This window comes from Malurus melanocephalus, unplaced genomic scaffold (assembly GCF_030028575.1).
Source record: "Malurus melanocephalus ecotype Western Australia unplaced genomic scaffold, MMel_1.1 scaffold_77, whole genome shotgun sequence".
In the NCBI taxonomy this organism is placed as follows: Eukaryota; Metazoa; Chordata; class Aves; order Passeriformes; family Maluridae; genus Malurus; species Malurus melanocephalus.
The window spans coordinates 1,282,978-1,299,423 of record NW_026623309.1 but is presented as its reverse complement, the minus strand read 5'-3'; the positions used below and the strand labels follow the sequence as shown (position 1 = coordinate 1,299,423).

The 16,446-nt window shown below is 39.3% G+C and overlaps 1 protein-coding gene across 1 annotated transcript; it reads right to left on the bottom strand.

The window, feature by feature from the left end:
- Positions 1–408: 408 nt before the first annotated feature.
- Positions 409–10,859, bottom strand: PLA2G10 (phospholipase A2 group X). Its single transcript, XM_057367293.1, has 4 exons — positions 10,676–10,859; positions 5,968–6,133; positions 4,337–4,443; positions 409–1,869 (listed from the first exon to the last, which is right to left on the bottom strand). The coding sequence occupies exons 1-4, from the start codon at positions 10,725–10,727 to the stop codon at positions 1,724–1,726; spliced, it is 471 nt and encodes a 156-aa protein (XP_057223276.1). The 5' UTR covers positions 10,728–10,859; the 3' UTR covers positions 409–1,723.
- Between the last annotated feature and the right edge of the window lie 5,587 nt (positions 10,860–16,446).

The window sequence follows — 16,446 nt, the reverse complement described above, 5'->3', positions numbered from 1 at the left end:
AYCGGTGTCTTCTGCACTGCTACAGTGATTCCTTTTTTTTCTTTTCCTTTTAAACTTAGCATTTCATACCTGAGCAATGTGTTCCTCAACTGAAGTTTGCCAAAGGAATGCCCTTCCTGGATAGGCTTGTTATTGAAAGTAATTCATTTATTTCAKTCTTCTTTACATGTAAAGTTGTGACAGCCCTATACACAGTCTCACAGTAGAGGTTGTTCTAAAATTCCTGTAGTTGAAGACAAAGACTGCTTGAGTTTTTCTTGTGTCTTGGGAAATGTTGTGATTACCATACAAAATTTTTTATTCRGATCAGTTAGACAACATCATTAGCTCCTTTAATTCTCTCCTCTGGAATTCTGCTGCTAATTCTTAAATTCAGGGTTATCTCTTAAAAAGGATTATTTTGGAAAAGTGACCTGACACTGTAATTACTTACAGCAATATAATGTGTGCATCTATATCTGTGAGCAAATCTTGCCTGGAAAGTTATTTTGTGTAAGCAAGATTGACATTTGTTAATGTATGTTCTTTTGACTAAAGCAAAAATTAAGATTTTTCGAAAGCTTTGTCCCCTTGCATTCTGCATTGGTTTGTTATTTTGTTTATTTCATTTGTGTCAGTAATATGAACTAAATTTGCCTATGAATGTTTTTCAAGATTAAAGATCTCTTTGGAAATCTTCACTGTTGCTATAGAGGTGGGTTATTTTGTTTGGGTTTTGATTTATGGAAGCACATGTCATTAGCTTTAACTTGTGCAAACCTGTTCTCTAGCCCTACATCTTTGAGTGCGTTGAGGTGGGTGAAAGTAAACATAAAACACTGCTGGCTCTRTAACTGTTAAAATAGCATTTACAAACCAGTGTATTATCAGCAATTCATGGTAGTTTTCTCTTCCCAAAAGATAAAAAAAGTCTACAGAGTGACCCTAGGTGAAATCATCTTTACATCCTGCTGAGGTTTATACACTTCTGAACTTCATGAACTCTTGCTGTCCAGGATCAAACACTTGTGGCAAAGCCAGTTGGTCCCAACAAATTCTACWTTTTTTCATGTCCTGTTTTGGTGATGGTTTGCATTTGCATTTTGCATTTTTAGATCTGGCTCTAAAGTTCTAAGGGGAGAACTCCCTGTGCTTACAGGAAATTCAGAATGTACATAGRGTAAGGAGCTTGAGCCATATTAAATAAGCAGCTGTTTAGAAAACCACTGAGAAAGTAAATGCTAGAGAAAAGAAATTATTTTAGGCCTTCTTTAATGCAGGCTGCATTACTTAAGGTGAATGAGATACAACAGTTAAATTAGGTTTTATGRAAAGTGTTTAATGTAGATGAGAGGGCTCTTTGTGCTGTCACTATCACTTTATGCTTTTTTTTCTAGTCAGTTCAAAGTTAGTAAATATKAAGATAAACATTTGTGGAGAAGTTTGATTTGTACCTTATCCCCCAGTGGAGGGGGATAAAAAGCTCACAGCGAATGATTCTGTGAATCTGAATATAAACAAAATGAATGTTGTTAGGTACTCCTTAAACTGATAAACTCAGATTTCTATTTAGTCAATAAAAATGCACTGGAGAAGGTAAATAAGAGGAAAAGTGTTTACTTTGGCCATTCTGGGGTGAAGAGGAGGAGGTGGCATGAAGAAATATCAAGAAAGGGGAAAATCATTTCTTGTCATTACTGTGACAAAAAGTCATTTTAGATTTAAATACATCAGCATCATATGTCTAATACCTACACAAAGGCTGAATGTCACCACACATAAAATCTGGCCACAAAAGGTATTTTCTATGGTAGGGAGCTCTAGAAAAACATTTGGCAGCTTCACGGTCACATTCACATGCCATTCTTTGACATTTATCTTCTAGTGAGTCTGAAAGAAAACACAGTAAGTTTGATWTTAGTCTGAAGAAATTAAAAATACTGAATGGAATACCAAGAATTGCTCCCTCACCTTCCATATTTGTTGTAAAAATGCCTCTTAGATTTCAAATGCAATAGGAACTGTTGTGAGCTCTGGTAAAACTGAAAACATGGTTCAGCCAGTGATCAGTGGTCTTGGCAGGTAAAAATACAAAAGACAGATAAAGACTTAAATGCTTTTCTTCAAGTTTTTAAATAGAGAAACTCTGATAACTGAGCCCTCTGTAGAAAGTGGTATGTGACCATCCCTGCCTGCCCTCTTGCTCTGAACTTGACTTTGGGAAGATATTTCCATTCACATACCCTTTAATCTATTAAAGGATAGAGCATTAAAAATTATATATGGGATATATACATGGCATGCAAAGAAGTTCCATGTCTAGCCTAAATTGCCCACCTTTTTTTATTAAGGCACTCAGTAAGAAGTTAGGTAAAATGTGTGATAAAGTGTGATAAAATCCATGTCTTGTCATGTTTTTGTTTTATAATTGTAGTGTTGTAACTTAACAGATTTCTTGGCATGAGCGTTTCTTCTTGGCATGAACATTTTCTTCTACAGCAACGTATTTTGGTTTCAGTGTGCCAACCCAGAAGTGTGTGGTTTTTTTCTCTGTAACTGTCTGTAAACTGAAGAATCCTTGATTACATTTTGTCTGAGTGTTTACCATTTTAAAAGCTTAGCCAAATCTCTGTTTGAGATTTGTCCAGGAGCAGAACAAGTGTTCCATTTTGTGAATGAACTCAAATTCTGCCATGAAATGGAAGTGTTCTTAATGTATATATGTTTATGCTGCTACTAGCTACCCTAAGAGCTGCTCAATAGCATAAGTAGCATGAACAACATGAGAGGATACAAAATCAAAACATGTTAACTCACAACTATTCCTTCTTCTGTGTTTCTCCTGGTATTGCTCCAGACTTTATCTTCTCCATGATGCCAGGGACTTTGTTTCCTGACAACATGCCTGCTGCCTTGGCCAGTATTTTAAATATTGTCAGGATCAGAATCTCCACAGCCAAATAAGAGTGGACTGTAATGTGATTAATTAGTGTGAGAGAGAAGATGCTTTGTCCGTCTGGGACAGGGGAAGAAAAAAAAAAAAAAAGAGCAAGTAGAGATTCTGAATGAGGGAGATACTTGGGCAAAGTAGAGGTTGAATGCAAAGGAGGAAAGATAGTAATGTAAAAACTTTCATTTGTTTTCAGGTCAGTCAAATTTTAAATTGAGTTATGAAAGGAGATGTTTTTATGTTCTCTGTGAATGGCCAACTGTGTTGCCTTTAAACCATGGTAGTCAAAAATTCAGATTTGTTTTGAACAAGTTTATGAAGGGTTTTTGCATTTCTGTAGTGCAAATTATAACCAATTCTCAAGCTGATTTGCATGCTAGGGAGAACCTTAACATTACATGCAAAGTAATTGACCTAGCATCTGATTTTAAAAACAGCACAAGCAAACCAACTCCCAAACAACATACAAAAAATAAAAAAAAAAAATGTAACAAGAAAAAAAGCCCTGTAAATGTCGGGGGTTTGTGAAAAGTTACAGTTTCAATGAGTCTTTGAGGTTGACTGGAGAACAGTTGCTAAAGCTTTGGGAGTTGTGAACAAATAACGTAAAAGAAGAGCTGGGTTTTCCTGTTAACCATTTTTTGCAATTTTTTTCTTTGAGATCTTTTTGTCCTTGCTTTACCTCAGCATGGCAAGTACATTTTGGAACAATTAAGCAAAACATATCAGGATGTGGTCAGCAATCTGTTCCAATTTGTTCACTTATATAAATATTTTCAAATCAGTATTTGTTAATTTAACTTCCAGAAATAAGCATACTCATCAAGTATTTTATAACCTCATTGTTTGAAATTGTAAACTGTAATTATGAATTCATTCATAAATTGCAGCCATCAGTGCAATTGATATGGAGTAAATATGCCCAAAACTTGTCAATTATAAACTTACAAATGCTGGGAAATATTTTCTGCTAAGCAGGGAAAAGATCCTCTATAAACTGTTACAATTTTCTCATCTCCTGTTAGTCATTGCTCTCCAGCTGGAGACTTGCAGGGAGTAGCATAACATGGGCTCCTCAACAACTGTCAGTGCTGAGTAAAAGGAGGATTTTGGTTGTKTTTTCTGAAAAGGTAATAGACACTTGTAGATGAGTTTTGTTTGCTTATGTCAGTCAGTAGGGAAGRATTAAGAAGAAGAAACTGCATTAGCTGATTGGTGTAGCTGTGCTTTCTTGAGGCACAGTGCATCCTGGCCAAAAAAAGTCACCAAAAGTAACGATGGTAAACTCAGAGTTTTATAATTAATTAAGAAAATACCTCTCTAATTAGATAAGCAGTAGAAGTAAGAAACAAACAAAACAACCTACTCCCAAAACCCAACACCAAAACCCTCCAAGTGCTCACTCACCACACACAGCAGAATGGTCTTCACATTCCCAGTGGTAACTTTCAGTCTTTGGTTGACAGCCTGCTTGTTCTGCCCTACCATAGCAGCAGTCGTGGTGAAAGCAGCACCTGAGAGCAACAGAAAAGGTCATTTATGGTCATACAATCAGGGGGAGATTTATCAGTGGGTTACTATAGCTATGGAATAATAAAACAGTCAACTCAGTGAGTATACAAACATTAACTGCTCAGTAACAAAACCAGGATAATGTTTTAATACATTACATGAAAAAAATTAYTACTTTTTCATGAAATCAATGATGAGAAGAATGTCTGATGTACATTGAGCTAGTTGAATCTTCAAAGCATTTTCAGTGTTACGTGGATATGTCTTTCTCCTAGCCCCTTCAWAAAGAACTGTTAGCTCAGTATCATCAGAAATTTGGAAAATTGTTYATAATTATTATTTCAAAATAATTCTTGTCATAACTGGCACAAAAATGTATAGACTTTTAATGACATTGTGAAACTGAACAGTACATAAAAGTTTTAATGACATTTTAATGCTTTTAAAAGGCATTTTAAAATATGCTGGTGTAGTGTCTCTGGTACAGAATCATTGTAAGCCCAGGACAGAAAGTAGGGGAGGTAACAAGGACCTGAAATAGGCAGCTCGTACATTTTTGCTGCAGACTAATTACAGCCTTTCTTTTTGACTTGGTGGAAGGAAAGGGTGTAGCCACAAAGTGTTCGTTCATTCATTCATTCATTCATTCATTCATTCATTCATTCATTCATTCATTCATTCATTCATTCATTCAGTTTCCTCCTGGTACCCTAAAACAGTCATATTACAGTAGGCACATGGTTTAGATGGTGTTTAAGTTACCTGTGGAATTGTGTCTGCAAAAGGAAAAGTTAGTGCAGTGAGCTCTCACTTAGCAATTACTGTTTTCCTATGCTTATTAAGTAATTACTTGGTCATTCCCCACAAATCCCTGTGTAAAGATCCTGTGGTACATAACAGTTGAACAATATAGCTTAATTACTCCATTTCATGCATAGAATTTTTTTTTAAGATCCCAAATCACACAACGACAACAAAACAAACAAAACCAGATAAAAATCTAGAAAATCATCTTCTTGTCAGCCAATGTTTAATTCTAAATTACATGGATGATAGTCAGTATACTGARATTCAGTACTAAATGGAAAGGTTTGGGTTTTAGAATCGTTCTTATTTTTCAACCGGTTAAATTTTGCATAATTTTTTGTGTATTATTTTGAATACTGATAACATGGAAGATAGTAAAATCAAGATATTTAATTGCCTTTTTAAAAAACATTTTACTTCAATGTTTGAGCTTTAAAGCTTCTTCATCGAGGCTTTAGCTGTTTAGCTCTTTGCTGAACAGCAACAGCAAAGAAASTCAGTTGTACTGTGAATCCTTTATCAATGCAATGAGAGTTTGAATTAAAGCCAAGATCATGTAGATCTACAGAAATACCATTTGAATGCTTCACAGTTTCTTAGTAATCTGAGGTATGTATGTTTGTTCCCTCTCATATTAAATAGGCCTAGTTTATATTTTAGTCCTTTTATCTGTCATCTGCATTCAGCACTTAATTACTCAGATAAATAGTTACTCTCACCAGTCTACTCTGTCCTTGGGCCATCCTTTTCCTCCCAGGCCACAGTAGCATCCATAGCGTAGGTAGGCAAAAGGAGAGCGCCCTGTGGTACATTTGATGGCTCCAGCTAATTCCAGAATTCCTCTTCGATTTCTCAAATGTGTTTCCCCAAAAGTGCCTTTATAAACTGTGGGGAAAAAAAAAAAAACAAAAAAACTGTTGTTGAATCCAGCAAGCAAATAGAAAATAGTCATGATTGTTTGGGTTTTTTAAAGAATTTATAATAAAAGACAGGACTTGCAATAATACAATTTTGTTTTTCACACTTTGGGGCCATGCTGCCYGACCCAGTCCCTTTTTCCCTAGTCCACAGTGAGCAGAATACTGAACACTGAGAGCAGCTGCAGTTGTTTCTTCCCATGGAGAGAGATTCCAGTCATTTCCATTCCTCAAACTGGTGAGGGCCAGAATGTTCTGTAGCCCAGACCCATCTGCTAAAATTAGCTGCCCCAGGGCTGCAGTGCTTTCTCCTTAACATAACGTGTATTTTTGCCCATGTTATTTTGTAGAATGTAGTGCTTTACATTGGAACAAATAGGTCCTTTATTGTAGGGTTCTGGTTTTCCTCATTTTTAGACAGAGCAGCCAAATTACTGGTGTGGTTGGTGTGGTGGATGTAGAGCAGGGAAATRGGTGCACGCTTGGAGTAATTTCTGGGGAAAGAAGAAAGGAGGGGTTTGGTTATTTTTCTGTTTAATTGCGTTGAGGGTTGTTGTTTAAGGGATTCTCACTATTATTTCTCCAGAACAAAACTTTCTTTAGGAACCATATTTTAATTATCTCATGTTTTAAGGGATTCTCATATTTTAAGGGATTCTTGTCCTCCTGCAGGCTGAACCAACACATTGAAGACCCCTAGTGGTAATGGACAGCCTCTCCTTGCAGTACAGGCTACAAGTCATTCACAGCAAAATTTAAGAAACTGAATGACTACACAACAAATTAGTGGACGGTTTCTGATTAGAGTTTCTTACTAATTAAACTAATTATTTATTTTTGTATTAAGAGAACACTTTATAAACCTAAACTCCCAGTACTGGTTACAGATTGCAAAAGACATTAAGATTTCATAACTGATAATACCTGTGAGGGAGACAGACAACAGAAAAAGATACTCAGACTTTGTTGGTGAAGGCTTTGATTTTTATTTACATGTAAAGTAACTATATGATTACGCAGTTTTATATAATCTGTATAATCACATAGTCTATTATAATAGCCTAATAGAGTAATCTTTTGTAATAGATTATATTATAAAGGATTATATTATTAACTATAATCAGTTAATGGAAAATCTGCACAGTTGAGTAACTTGAAATGCGTGGGATGCTGGTGACCTCTGGCACTTTTAATTTCATGAAAGAATGGAATTTAAACACCCCATGAAATCACCTCATTAAGAAATGTAATTGATTTGTGTTTGATAATGGTAAAAGAACACTTTAGAAAGAATCCTGAGACAACATTTTGTACTTTTCTGTCTGGTGACTACTCCCCTATCTTGTCCCTCCTGCTTTGTGGGCATGTGATGTAGGGAGAGAAGTGTTGAAACAAGRGTGCTTAAGCTTGCACATGCAGCTTTGTTTATTGATTAAAAGCAAGCACATTCTGAGGAATTAAGAAAAGCTTCTTTGCTCAGTAGTCGATTRCATTCATTTCAAAACTGCTGAGTTGGCACTCAACTTCCTTGCTATGATAGGGAATAGTATCTGTTGTGCCTGGCCCCTGTTCCAGAATACAACCTGTATGGTGAGTGTTATATTTTGGTTCTGGGCAGCWAAAGCATCCATTTGTTTAAAAAATTATTTTTATGATAGCATTGAAAGTGTTATCTTCATTGTCGGTACAGGTTCAGTGAATTCTGAGCTGAAAAAATCATTGCAATAAGGCTGCAGCATGACAAATGACAACAGCTCATGTTCTTCAATGTTGAGTAAGGGTTACTCTTGGAGACAGCTAGTAATATCTGAAGGAACCATGGTTAATGGAAAACTGGGTTTCCTCTGCATGACCCTGGTGATTCTGAAAAGAGTGACARTTTTGACATTGTGTCTCAGTTCCCCACAATTACAGAAGGTTGTTGTAGGAGAGCTACAAGTCAAGAAGAAAACGAGGATTTCCAAGTCATATTCCTGGTTTCATCAGAGAATTGTTTGCTAACTTTGGACAATTCCCAGTCTCTTGATTTAAATCTATGACCAGTAGAAGTGATGAACTTTCTGTTACCTGAGAAAATCAAGTATAATTTGCATTCCTGAAAGAGCAGTGTTGTCCCTCATTGTCTACTCTGTTTTTTGGGTTTTGTCATGCAGATTGTGTGTGGCTCTGTCAAACACAACATAGTAGGTGGGGGAAAAGGGAGTGAGCCAGATTGAGCYTAATTTCATTGCTTTATAGAGTATTTTTAAAATCCACTCCCTTAAATTTCCATTTGTGGAGAGGTGAAAAACATTGGAATCATATTAAGTTTTTTTGTGAAAAGTCATATTTCCTATCTTTTCCTGTTTGCAATGGGCTCAATGTAAAGATAATGATTATTTTTCCAGATGGATACTCATATTTTTACTGAGATATACAAATTTGCATAATTATGATACCTATCTTATTAGCATCTAACACAGTGTATGATGCTTTGTGGATTTTAAAAGAATTTTTAAGCYGTTCTTTCAAAGACTGAGGCAACAGAAACATTTTTTGATGTTAAATATGTGTAATATTTCCTATAGGGATATCTCTGTGCAGTCATAGTGCTCCAGTAGTTCGGAACTTGAAACTTGGGAATAATCRGGCTTTATGATTCATCTCCCAGATCTTGCAAAAAGAACTGTTTACCTTATAGAAACTTTTTAATCTTTGCTTAGATTTTTACCTCTTGTTTCCTAAGCCATCAGGGGTAGCCTTTCCCACCTCATTTTATAGCCCAGCCTATTTAGGTGCCATCTCTACAAACTCTGACCACATGTAAATTTTTGGAAAGGTTGAATTTGCCTGTATCGATACTTCRGACCAACTGAGAAACATAAATTGCATTTCCCATGCTCCTCACTGCCCACGGGTGGSTGACTGAGGTGCCTGACTCAGAGCTATCAGAGCACAGCCTGGCTCTCTGTAATGAGCACTCCAGGCTGGCAGGAGCAGTGATTTCATGGCTTTCCTTAATGTTCTTGCTGCGGTTTGTGCCATGCAAAGGATGAAGTCTGGAGGGTGATCAAAATGCAGAAGGAATCATAGGGGCAATCTGAGGTCAGGAAGCAGAATTGGGGCAGGGAGCTTGGAGGGGCCCTAAGTTGGCCCCATTATGCAAGCACCTTACCTTATGGGCTTTAATCACGCGACTGCCTTTTTCCCAGATCCTGCTTYATTCTGTGCCCAGAATCTGTTCTAAGAATGAATTGAGGCTCTTTTCCTTAGAATCCTGCTATTTGCAAGATTTGCTGTGTTGAATTCGCAAGCCGTGTAGGAATGTTTTAAAATATAGTGCATGGGAATCTTTTACTTAAGGCAGCTGAATGCTATTCTGGAAGCTAGGATTTTATCCTTAMAACAGTCAAAAGGTTCAGCATGAGGTTAATTTAATCACTTTAAAACAATGCCTGTTGATGTTTACTAACAGTAGGCTCCCCACCTGCTGAATATCCTGGGGTCGGAGTGCCAAACTACCACAGTACTCGGAACCAGGCTTTTTGAGCAGCTGAAGTTCCACATAATTTTATGGAGTTGTCGGTAAAATTGGATTCTATCATGTCACCATGGAAACCTAAAATTAGAGGATGCTTTATTGTGTCAGCYCACCTACCTATCTGAAAAAGAGGGACAATAATATAGTTTTAGAAAAATGAGTACGTTCAGATACTATACTGATTAATACTYAGAAAACCTATGAAGAAATGGACTGTGAATTGTTCCAAATGTTCTTTAATACTGCTTAATAAATAGGATGTAGGAGACGAAAAAAAAAATAATTAAATATTTGCAAAGTGAGTAATTGGCTGTATGAAGGTATGAGGCAGGGGTCCTTTAATTATATTCTCACATCATAACTTATTCATAAAGACTGACTCATTTTTCAGAATAACCCAGTTAGGGTTTTGYAGGCAATCTCAGTTCCAGCAAATCCTGCTTCTGAACTGCTTAGTAACTCAAGTGCTCCGCGACAGCTCACCCCAATACCCGGAGAAGAGTGGGGGTAAAGATACTGGCTTTATAGAAAGATTGTTATTGCACGTGCAAGCTGCAAACTGGTTTGGAACATGGAACTTCGTTAGTAGAGAGTTGGCTATTACTGATGAACTTTACAGAAATAATGAGAGCCCCTCCAGCCCCGCTCCCGTGTGCAGGTGCGGGCGGACACCGGCCGGGCTGTCGGGGCAGCTCCAGCCGCCGCTGTCAGCGGCAGATCGGGGTTTGCTCCGGGTGAGTTCCACCCAGCCGTGTACAAGCGCCTGTGACACCTGTCACAGTGACAGTGAGACACGCTCTTCCCGCGAGTGTTTCTCCGAACGCTCCTTTCTCTACCCCTCTTCCCCTCTGCCCCCCGACGCTGCCCAGCCCCATCCGGCCGGCTCCGGGCACGGGAGCGCGCCCAGCAGAGCCCGCGGAGGCGCCGCGGACGGGGCCGTTTGTCTGACCGTGAGTGTCCCGAGCCCCGGCCCCGTACGGCTCTACTCACCGGCCGCCGGCAGCAGCAGCAGCAGCAGCAGGAGCGGGGGCAGCGGCGCCATGGGCAGCGGCGGGCGGGGGTGCGGGTCCCGGCAGCGGCGCCGTGCTCGGCAGCGCAGTGTGTAGGTGTGAGCCGGGGCGGCGGAGTGCCGGCTATAAAAGGCTGCTTTCTGCCCAGGTCCCTTGGAGCCGGAGCCCCAGACCGAGCTGTGCTGTCCATCTGGCCAGAAGGGAGGAGCTGCCGCTGGGAGAGCCGAGGAGAGCTGGGACCTGTCACTCGGGCAGCGGAGCGCGGGGCAGGCACAGGGGGGCACACCCCGCAGGGCTCTGATGGGGCCGCCTTTCCGCTCCTCCACACCTTCCTGCTCGGGTAGCTATATTTTCTTTTCCAATTACAGTCGTTCCTAGGTAATTTAATCTAGGTCTGAAGAGTTAAGGCAGGAACTGTATTGTGAGCTAGTCCAGTGTTAATTATAACCAGTGCTGGAGACATGGGTTCTATCTGGAGTCTGCATCTGCCAGACTTCATCTACTGATTGCTCCTTTCCTTGGATGACTAAAGAACAACCAACTGCTAAACTGGTTACAGATATTTGGAGTTTGATAAAAACTTTTTAATTGTACCTCAAAGAAAATAGAGTCTCAAAGTGAGTATTTTGTTGTACACTGTATAATATTTGCATATTTATTGCRTTCCCCTTCCAACTCTTGTRTTATTTTGTACAAACTACAACTAGRTGCCTTATTACAATCAGTTTCATTGCCTCTCTCAACACACAGACAATACCACTTGCTTTTAAGYGATTTTTTTCTGTGCTCATGCTTTGCAAGTATTTCTTCAGACCTTTTACTATTGCACTTTTAGTGCATTAATAATAAAACCAGTGCRTTTCCTGTCAGTTATGCAAGCAATCAGGAGCCCTGAAATTTGGAGAATTGATTTTGTGTGCGTGTGTCTTGTCTTAGAGAAATAAAACTAAAGTTTATTTTATGGAACTTACCAAGGACTTGTTCTTGGCCATGTACTACTTGAGAGCAGCTGGTAGTTTTGGTGGGGGAGTGATTTGGTGGGGGAGTGATATCATTTTGTGAATGATATTTTCATCAAAGAAATAAAATCTTTTGAAGGATAATTCTACTTTTGCATTAAAATGCTCTCATTTCTGTGTTTTAACATTCGTCTTTATTCAGGAGAGGTAGAAAATCAYATGTGGTGTGATTCCAACAGATAAAAAGCATGCACAGACAGATCAGATTTGTTTTCGTTATGCTCTCATTAATCCAAACTCTCTGAAATGTTTGTGTTGGCACTGAAGTGAGGGTAGCGTGGGATAAATGTGGAACATCAGGATATTGATATGCCCTTGTACAGCTGGCAGTCCTTTGTGCAAGAGTGTGCAGAACAGCAGCAGAGGTGTGGCAGCTCAGCCAGGACTGCGTGTGGCGCTTGACAAGGCAGAGGGTGACAGTGAGAACCTGACACAGCAGAAGCCAGCAGGGCTCCCACACGAGTGCTTGTGCTCTCTGCAAAGAGGGGAGGTTTGCTGGAGRGTCCTGTGGACACAGGATACCCTGCAGACCTGTAGCAGGCAGCCCTGCAGATGTGTGCCAGGCAGCTGCAGGTACAGTGTGCTGAGGCGATGCTGCCAGCCCATCCTTCTSTTTCACCTGCGCCTGGCTCTGGCCAATACAGGCAGCACATCCACCACTGTGTGTCCCAACACAGGAGCAGTGCAATACTAGCCAAATGGGTTGTGTGGCAACCAGAAATCTTGCCCATGACCCTGATAAGTGTTGGTAGAAGACCCATCTATTGTGGATTTTAAATTTTTTAAAAAAATTTAAAAAGATTTCGTTGCCATTGCCATCAACTGGGTCAGGGCAATTTTCCTATTACTCATGGAGTCACATYGCTAATTACTGTTACTCTGGTCTCGTACTGTCACTTATACTTCATTTGTTTACCGACTCTTCCGGTCAATAAGTCACACCTATTAGAACATTTTAATGGTGTCCRAGAGTTGTTTAATGAAACTTCCAGTTGAACAGTATCCCATCCAGCATACCATTSCATATGACAATGAAAACAGTATCCAAGGGAGCAAGATGAATTACATTCATGTTGTTCTTCAGGAGGCTGACTGATGCAATGTGTTAGTGCAGCTGATATGTTTTTCTATGAGGAAAGTAACCTTAAAACCACTGAAAAATCAAATGAGACTGAAATGTTCAGAGTACAGCTGCTGCTATCAGCAAATACACAAAGATACGTAGGGACAAGAACTGTATACAGTGATGAAGTAAGGAATGCAAGTCATGATTCTGATTCCCATGAGTGTAGTAAAAGTTCAAAGGAGCACATCGAGTGAAATTGGTGAGAGGGAAAGAAATCTAATAAAAGGAAATACTTTTACCTAGGGGGAGATAGATTGTCCAGTTAATTGTCATGTCATATGGCTATAAAAATATACTTGTAACAGATTAGAAGTTCATATGGATTGCAATGAGTAATGCAATGAGAGCAATATTTTAATTAGATTTAGTTCCCTTACAATTTTTAATTTAAAACTTATGTKGCAGTGTAGACCTGTCACATTTCTTTTTTAGTGTTTCTTTTCTTCTATTTGAAGCATTTGGAAACTGGCCTAAGTCATATGTGACAAATGGCAATTTCCCTCTTCCTGATGAGTCCTGTCTGTCAACTGGAGCTGTGCAGGGGCGGGGAGAAGCATTTGCTTTTCAAATATACTTTCTCAAACAAGGCTGCATATGCCTTATGATTGTTTTAATGAAGTTGTTTTTAAATCTGAGAAACAGATTAATATAATCGAAATGCATGGCTGTACTGGGATACATTCTCACAGCATAACAGTGTTATTGGCACACTTGTTCAGTGAGTTCTAAAAACCTCATTTCTTGRTGTCCATGGTTATGTACATGCAGGAAAATGACAGAGTATATTAACCCAAAATGTTAAAATGTTTATGGAAAGTGCTAGARTGGTCTAAAATATAGTTAATATAAGTGCAATTTACYCACTACCCTATGATCAGGYGAAGGTAGTGATTTTGAGAGCAATRAAACAGCAGATTTACTGCTGACTAAACAGCTGAAAAGCTGTATTTTTGAATTAATAATAGYTCCATTAAATTTTTTTATTTAGTAAGAGCAGTTATTTTTCCTGAGAAATGAAAAAAGTATGACACCCACCTTGGTCAAATTTATATCTACTCTGCATTTAGCTGTTGTGTCACTGATGAGTAAAGAAGTACTAGGGTCTGTAGGTGTCTAAGCAAAGCCCTAAAAACTTAGGATCCTGCAGCATTAAGCATATGGCAATTAAGCCATTGGACATACTTGCTGCCCCACYAAATTAATGAACTAATAAAGAATGGTGAAAGAAATAATTTTCTCATTGTTAGAGATGGGAATGGAGGCAGGATGATTTGTTTAAGGAGCTTTATGATGGCTATAGCAGAGCTGGGAAACAGAACTTTGATGTTTTGCATCCTAGATTAAGTCCCAGATTGGGCTCTTCTGTGGCACTGACTCCTGGAGGAAAATAAAGAAAGAAGCACATGCCTTACTGTGAGGGCAGGAGAATAATTAGAACTGAAGAGTTGCTTCCCAGCAGTTAAGTCAAATGACTGTGTTTACTTGTTACTAYACTTGGTAAATGTCTCAGAGTTATCCCACATTTTCTTTAACATTGGACAGGGGCACAGGTTCTGTCTGGAATATATCCTTTRCAAGTGTATGTTCCTTCAGATACTGAATATCCAAGTAGTACACAACCTCTTTATTGTTGTTGTCTTCATCAAAATACCAAACCAAACAGCCTTAATGATCTGAATATTTGTTTGGAAACATTCAGTGCCTTTGTTCCCATGTCTGGAGCTTTGGCTGKGTTTCCTTACTTTCATGTCCTTCCATCTTCTCTTAGTTCCTTTTCACAACCAATGCTTCCTGTTTACCAATGTTTTCTTCAGCCCATGTTGTTTGAAGATGTTGTCCCAAAATGTACAAGAGTTATAAAACAAAGTTTGGAGAGACTTTGGAATATTAGAAAACATTCTACTAAGCCATTTTATAGTATTTTGCAATGTGTATGTATTATCTGAAATCCAGTTCTACCATACAGAACAAAATCCAACTTTAACACTATACCAGCTTATAGTGTAACGTGTGATGTCTCTGGTTATAATCTATGAGTAGTACAATATGTCTTGAGAGAATTTTTGGAATCGTGTCTGTAGCATTGTCCTTTACATGCCCTTTGGCAGCAATGTTCCTCTGTCCATGCTGCAAAAACACCATGCTATGTGTCACTGCCCATAACAGACAGGTGTGTGCTGGAAAGGTTGTTTTACAGAAATGTTCTTGAAATTGGCTATAATGTCTGCAGAGGAGCTGATTTGCTCCTACAGTTTTTTCTTTCATCCTTCTGGTTTTGGTGTTTTCCTGTTCCCCATTCTCCACTCTCCTCCTTAAGTGAAACAGCTGCTAACACAGGGTCTGTCCCGTTCATACAATCACCCAGGCAGGTGACAAGGTTGCATGAACATCCTTAGAACACCACATATATACTAACGCAGTTCTATGCATTTTTATGGCATGGAAATCCATTGCCTGTCTCTGAGCAAAGGCACACACTGGAGATGCTGGGGAGGGACTCTATAAATAACTTGCAGCTTGCTTAKTTCTTAGGTTCTGACAGTCATCTCTGCCTTCCAGAAGATTTGCGCTCTCTAAATCAAGTTTTACATTTGGCATTTACACCCAAAAAAAGACCCAAGGCCTGCTTCTTGTGGAACCTAGGGCTACTTCTTATTTTTGTATCTTGAGAAAAAAAAAATACTTGGCAATGCAATGTGTGCATTTTTCTAAAAGAAAATTTAAAGTCTCCAGCATCTCTCTGGAAGGATATTTGACTTGCTTTTTCTATATAGATTACATCAACTTGGATTCTTGAAATGGCTGATGTAATGACCAGGATGATGGGACAGAGTGACCTCTCAGCACATTTATGGGTGATACCAAATTGGGGGGAGTGGCTGATACACTGGAAGGCAGGGCTGCTACTCAGACAGACCTAGTCAGACTGGAAAAATCAGCTCCTGGGGGACTTCACGAAGTTCAGCAAAGGCAAATGCAAAGCCCACAGAGTGGGACAGGCTGGGAACTGACTGGATAGAGAACAGCTTAGTGGAAGAGGAGCTGGGGGTTGTGCTGGACAAGTCAAAAGTGAATCAGCCCTGTGCTCCTGGAGCAAATGTGCCCAGCTGCAAACTGGGCTGGRTAGCACTGGAGAGATGGAGGGAACTGACTCTTCCCCTCCACTGGACACTTGGACACTGCATCTGCAGCTCTTTGGCTGATTTTAAGAAAGCTACGATGCACCTAAAGCAAGGCTAGTGAATGCCACCAAACTGCTCTGGCAGCTGCAATTCATGACAGACAAGAAGATGAGAGATTTGCTCAGGTTTAAAGAAGATGGTGAGTGGACATCATCGTGCTGGGTACCACTTCCTAATGGAAAGGTGTGGAAAAGATGGAGCCACAKTCTCCCCAGAGGTGCTCAAGAAGCAATGAGCACAACCCACAACAATTCAATATAGAAAACAATTATTTTTTTTTTAACCAAGAGGATCAAATACTGAAACAACTTGCCCAGAGAGGGGACTCCATCCTTAGAGATATACAAAACTCAACTGAATGTGACCAAAAGCTTCTTGCTTTAACGGGACCTGCCATGAGGAGAAAGTTGGACTACAGAACTTG

Bases quoted from the DNA above. Each gene is read 5' to 3' on its own strand.
- PLA2G10 (XM_057367293.1), bottom strand. From the start codon at position 10,727: ATGGCGCCGCTGCCCCCGCTCCTGCTGCTGCTGCTGCTGCTGCCGGCG. The intron at 4,444-5,967 runs GTGAGAGTAACT...TGTTGCTCTCAG, and splicing joins CCCAAGGACAGAGTAGACTG to GTGCTGCTTTCACCACGACT. The intron at 1,870-4,336 runs GTGAGTGAGCAC...GTTTTCTTTCAG, and splicing joins AGACCATTCTGCTGTGTGTG to ACTCACTAGAAGATAAATGT.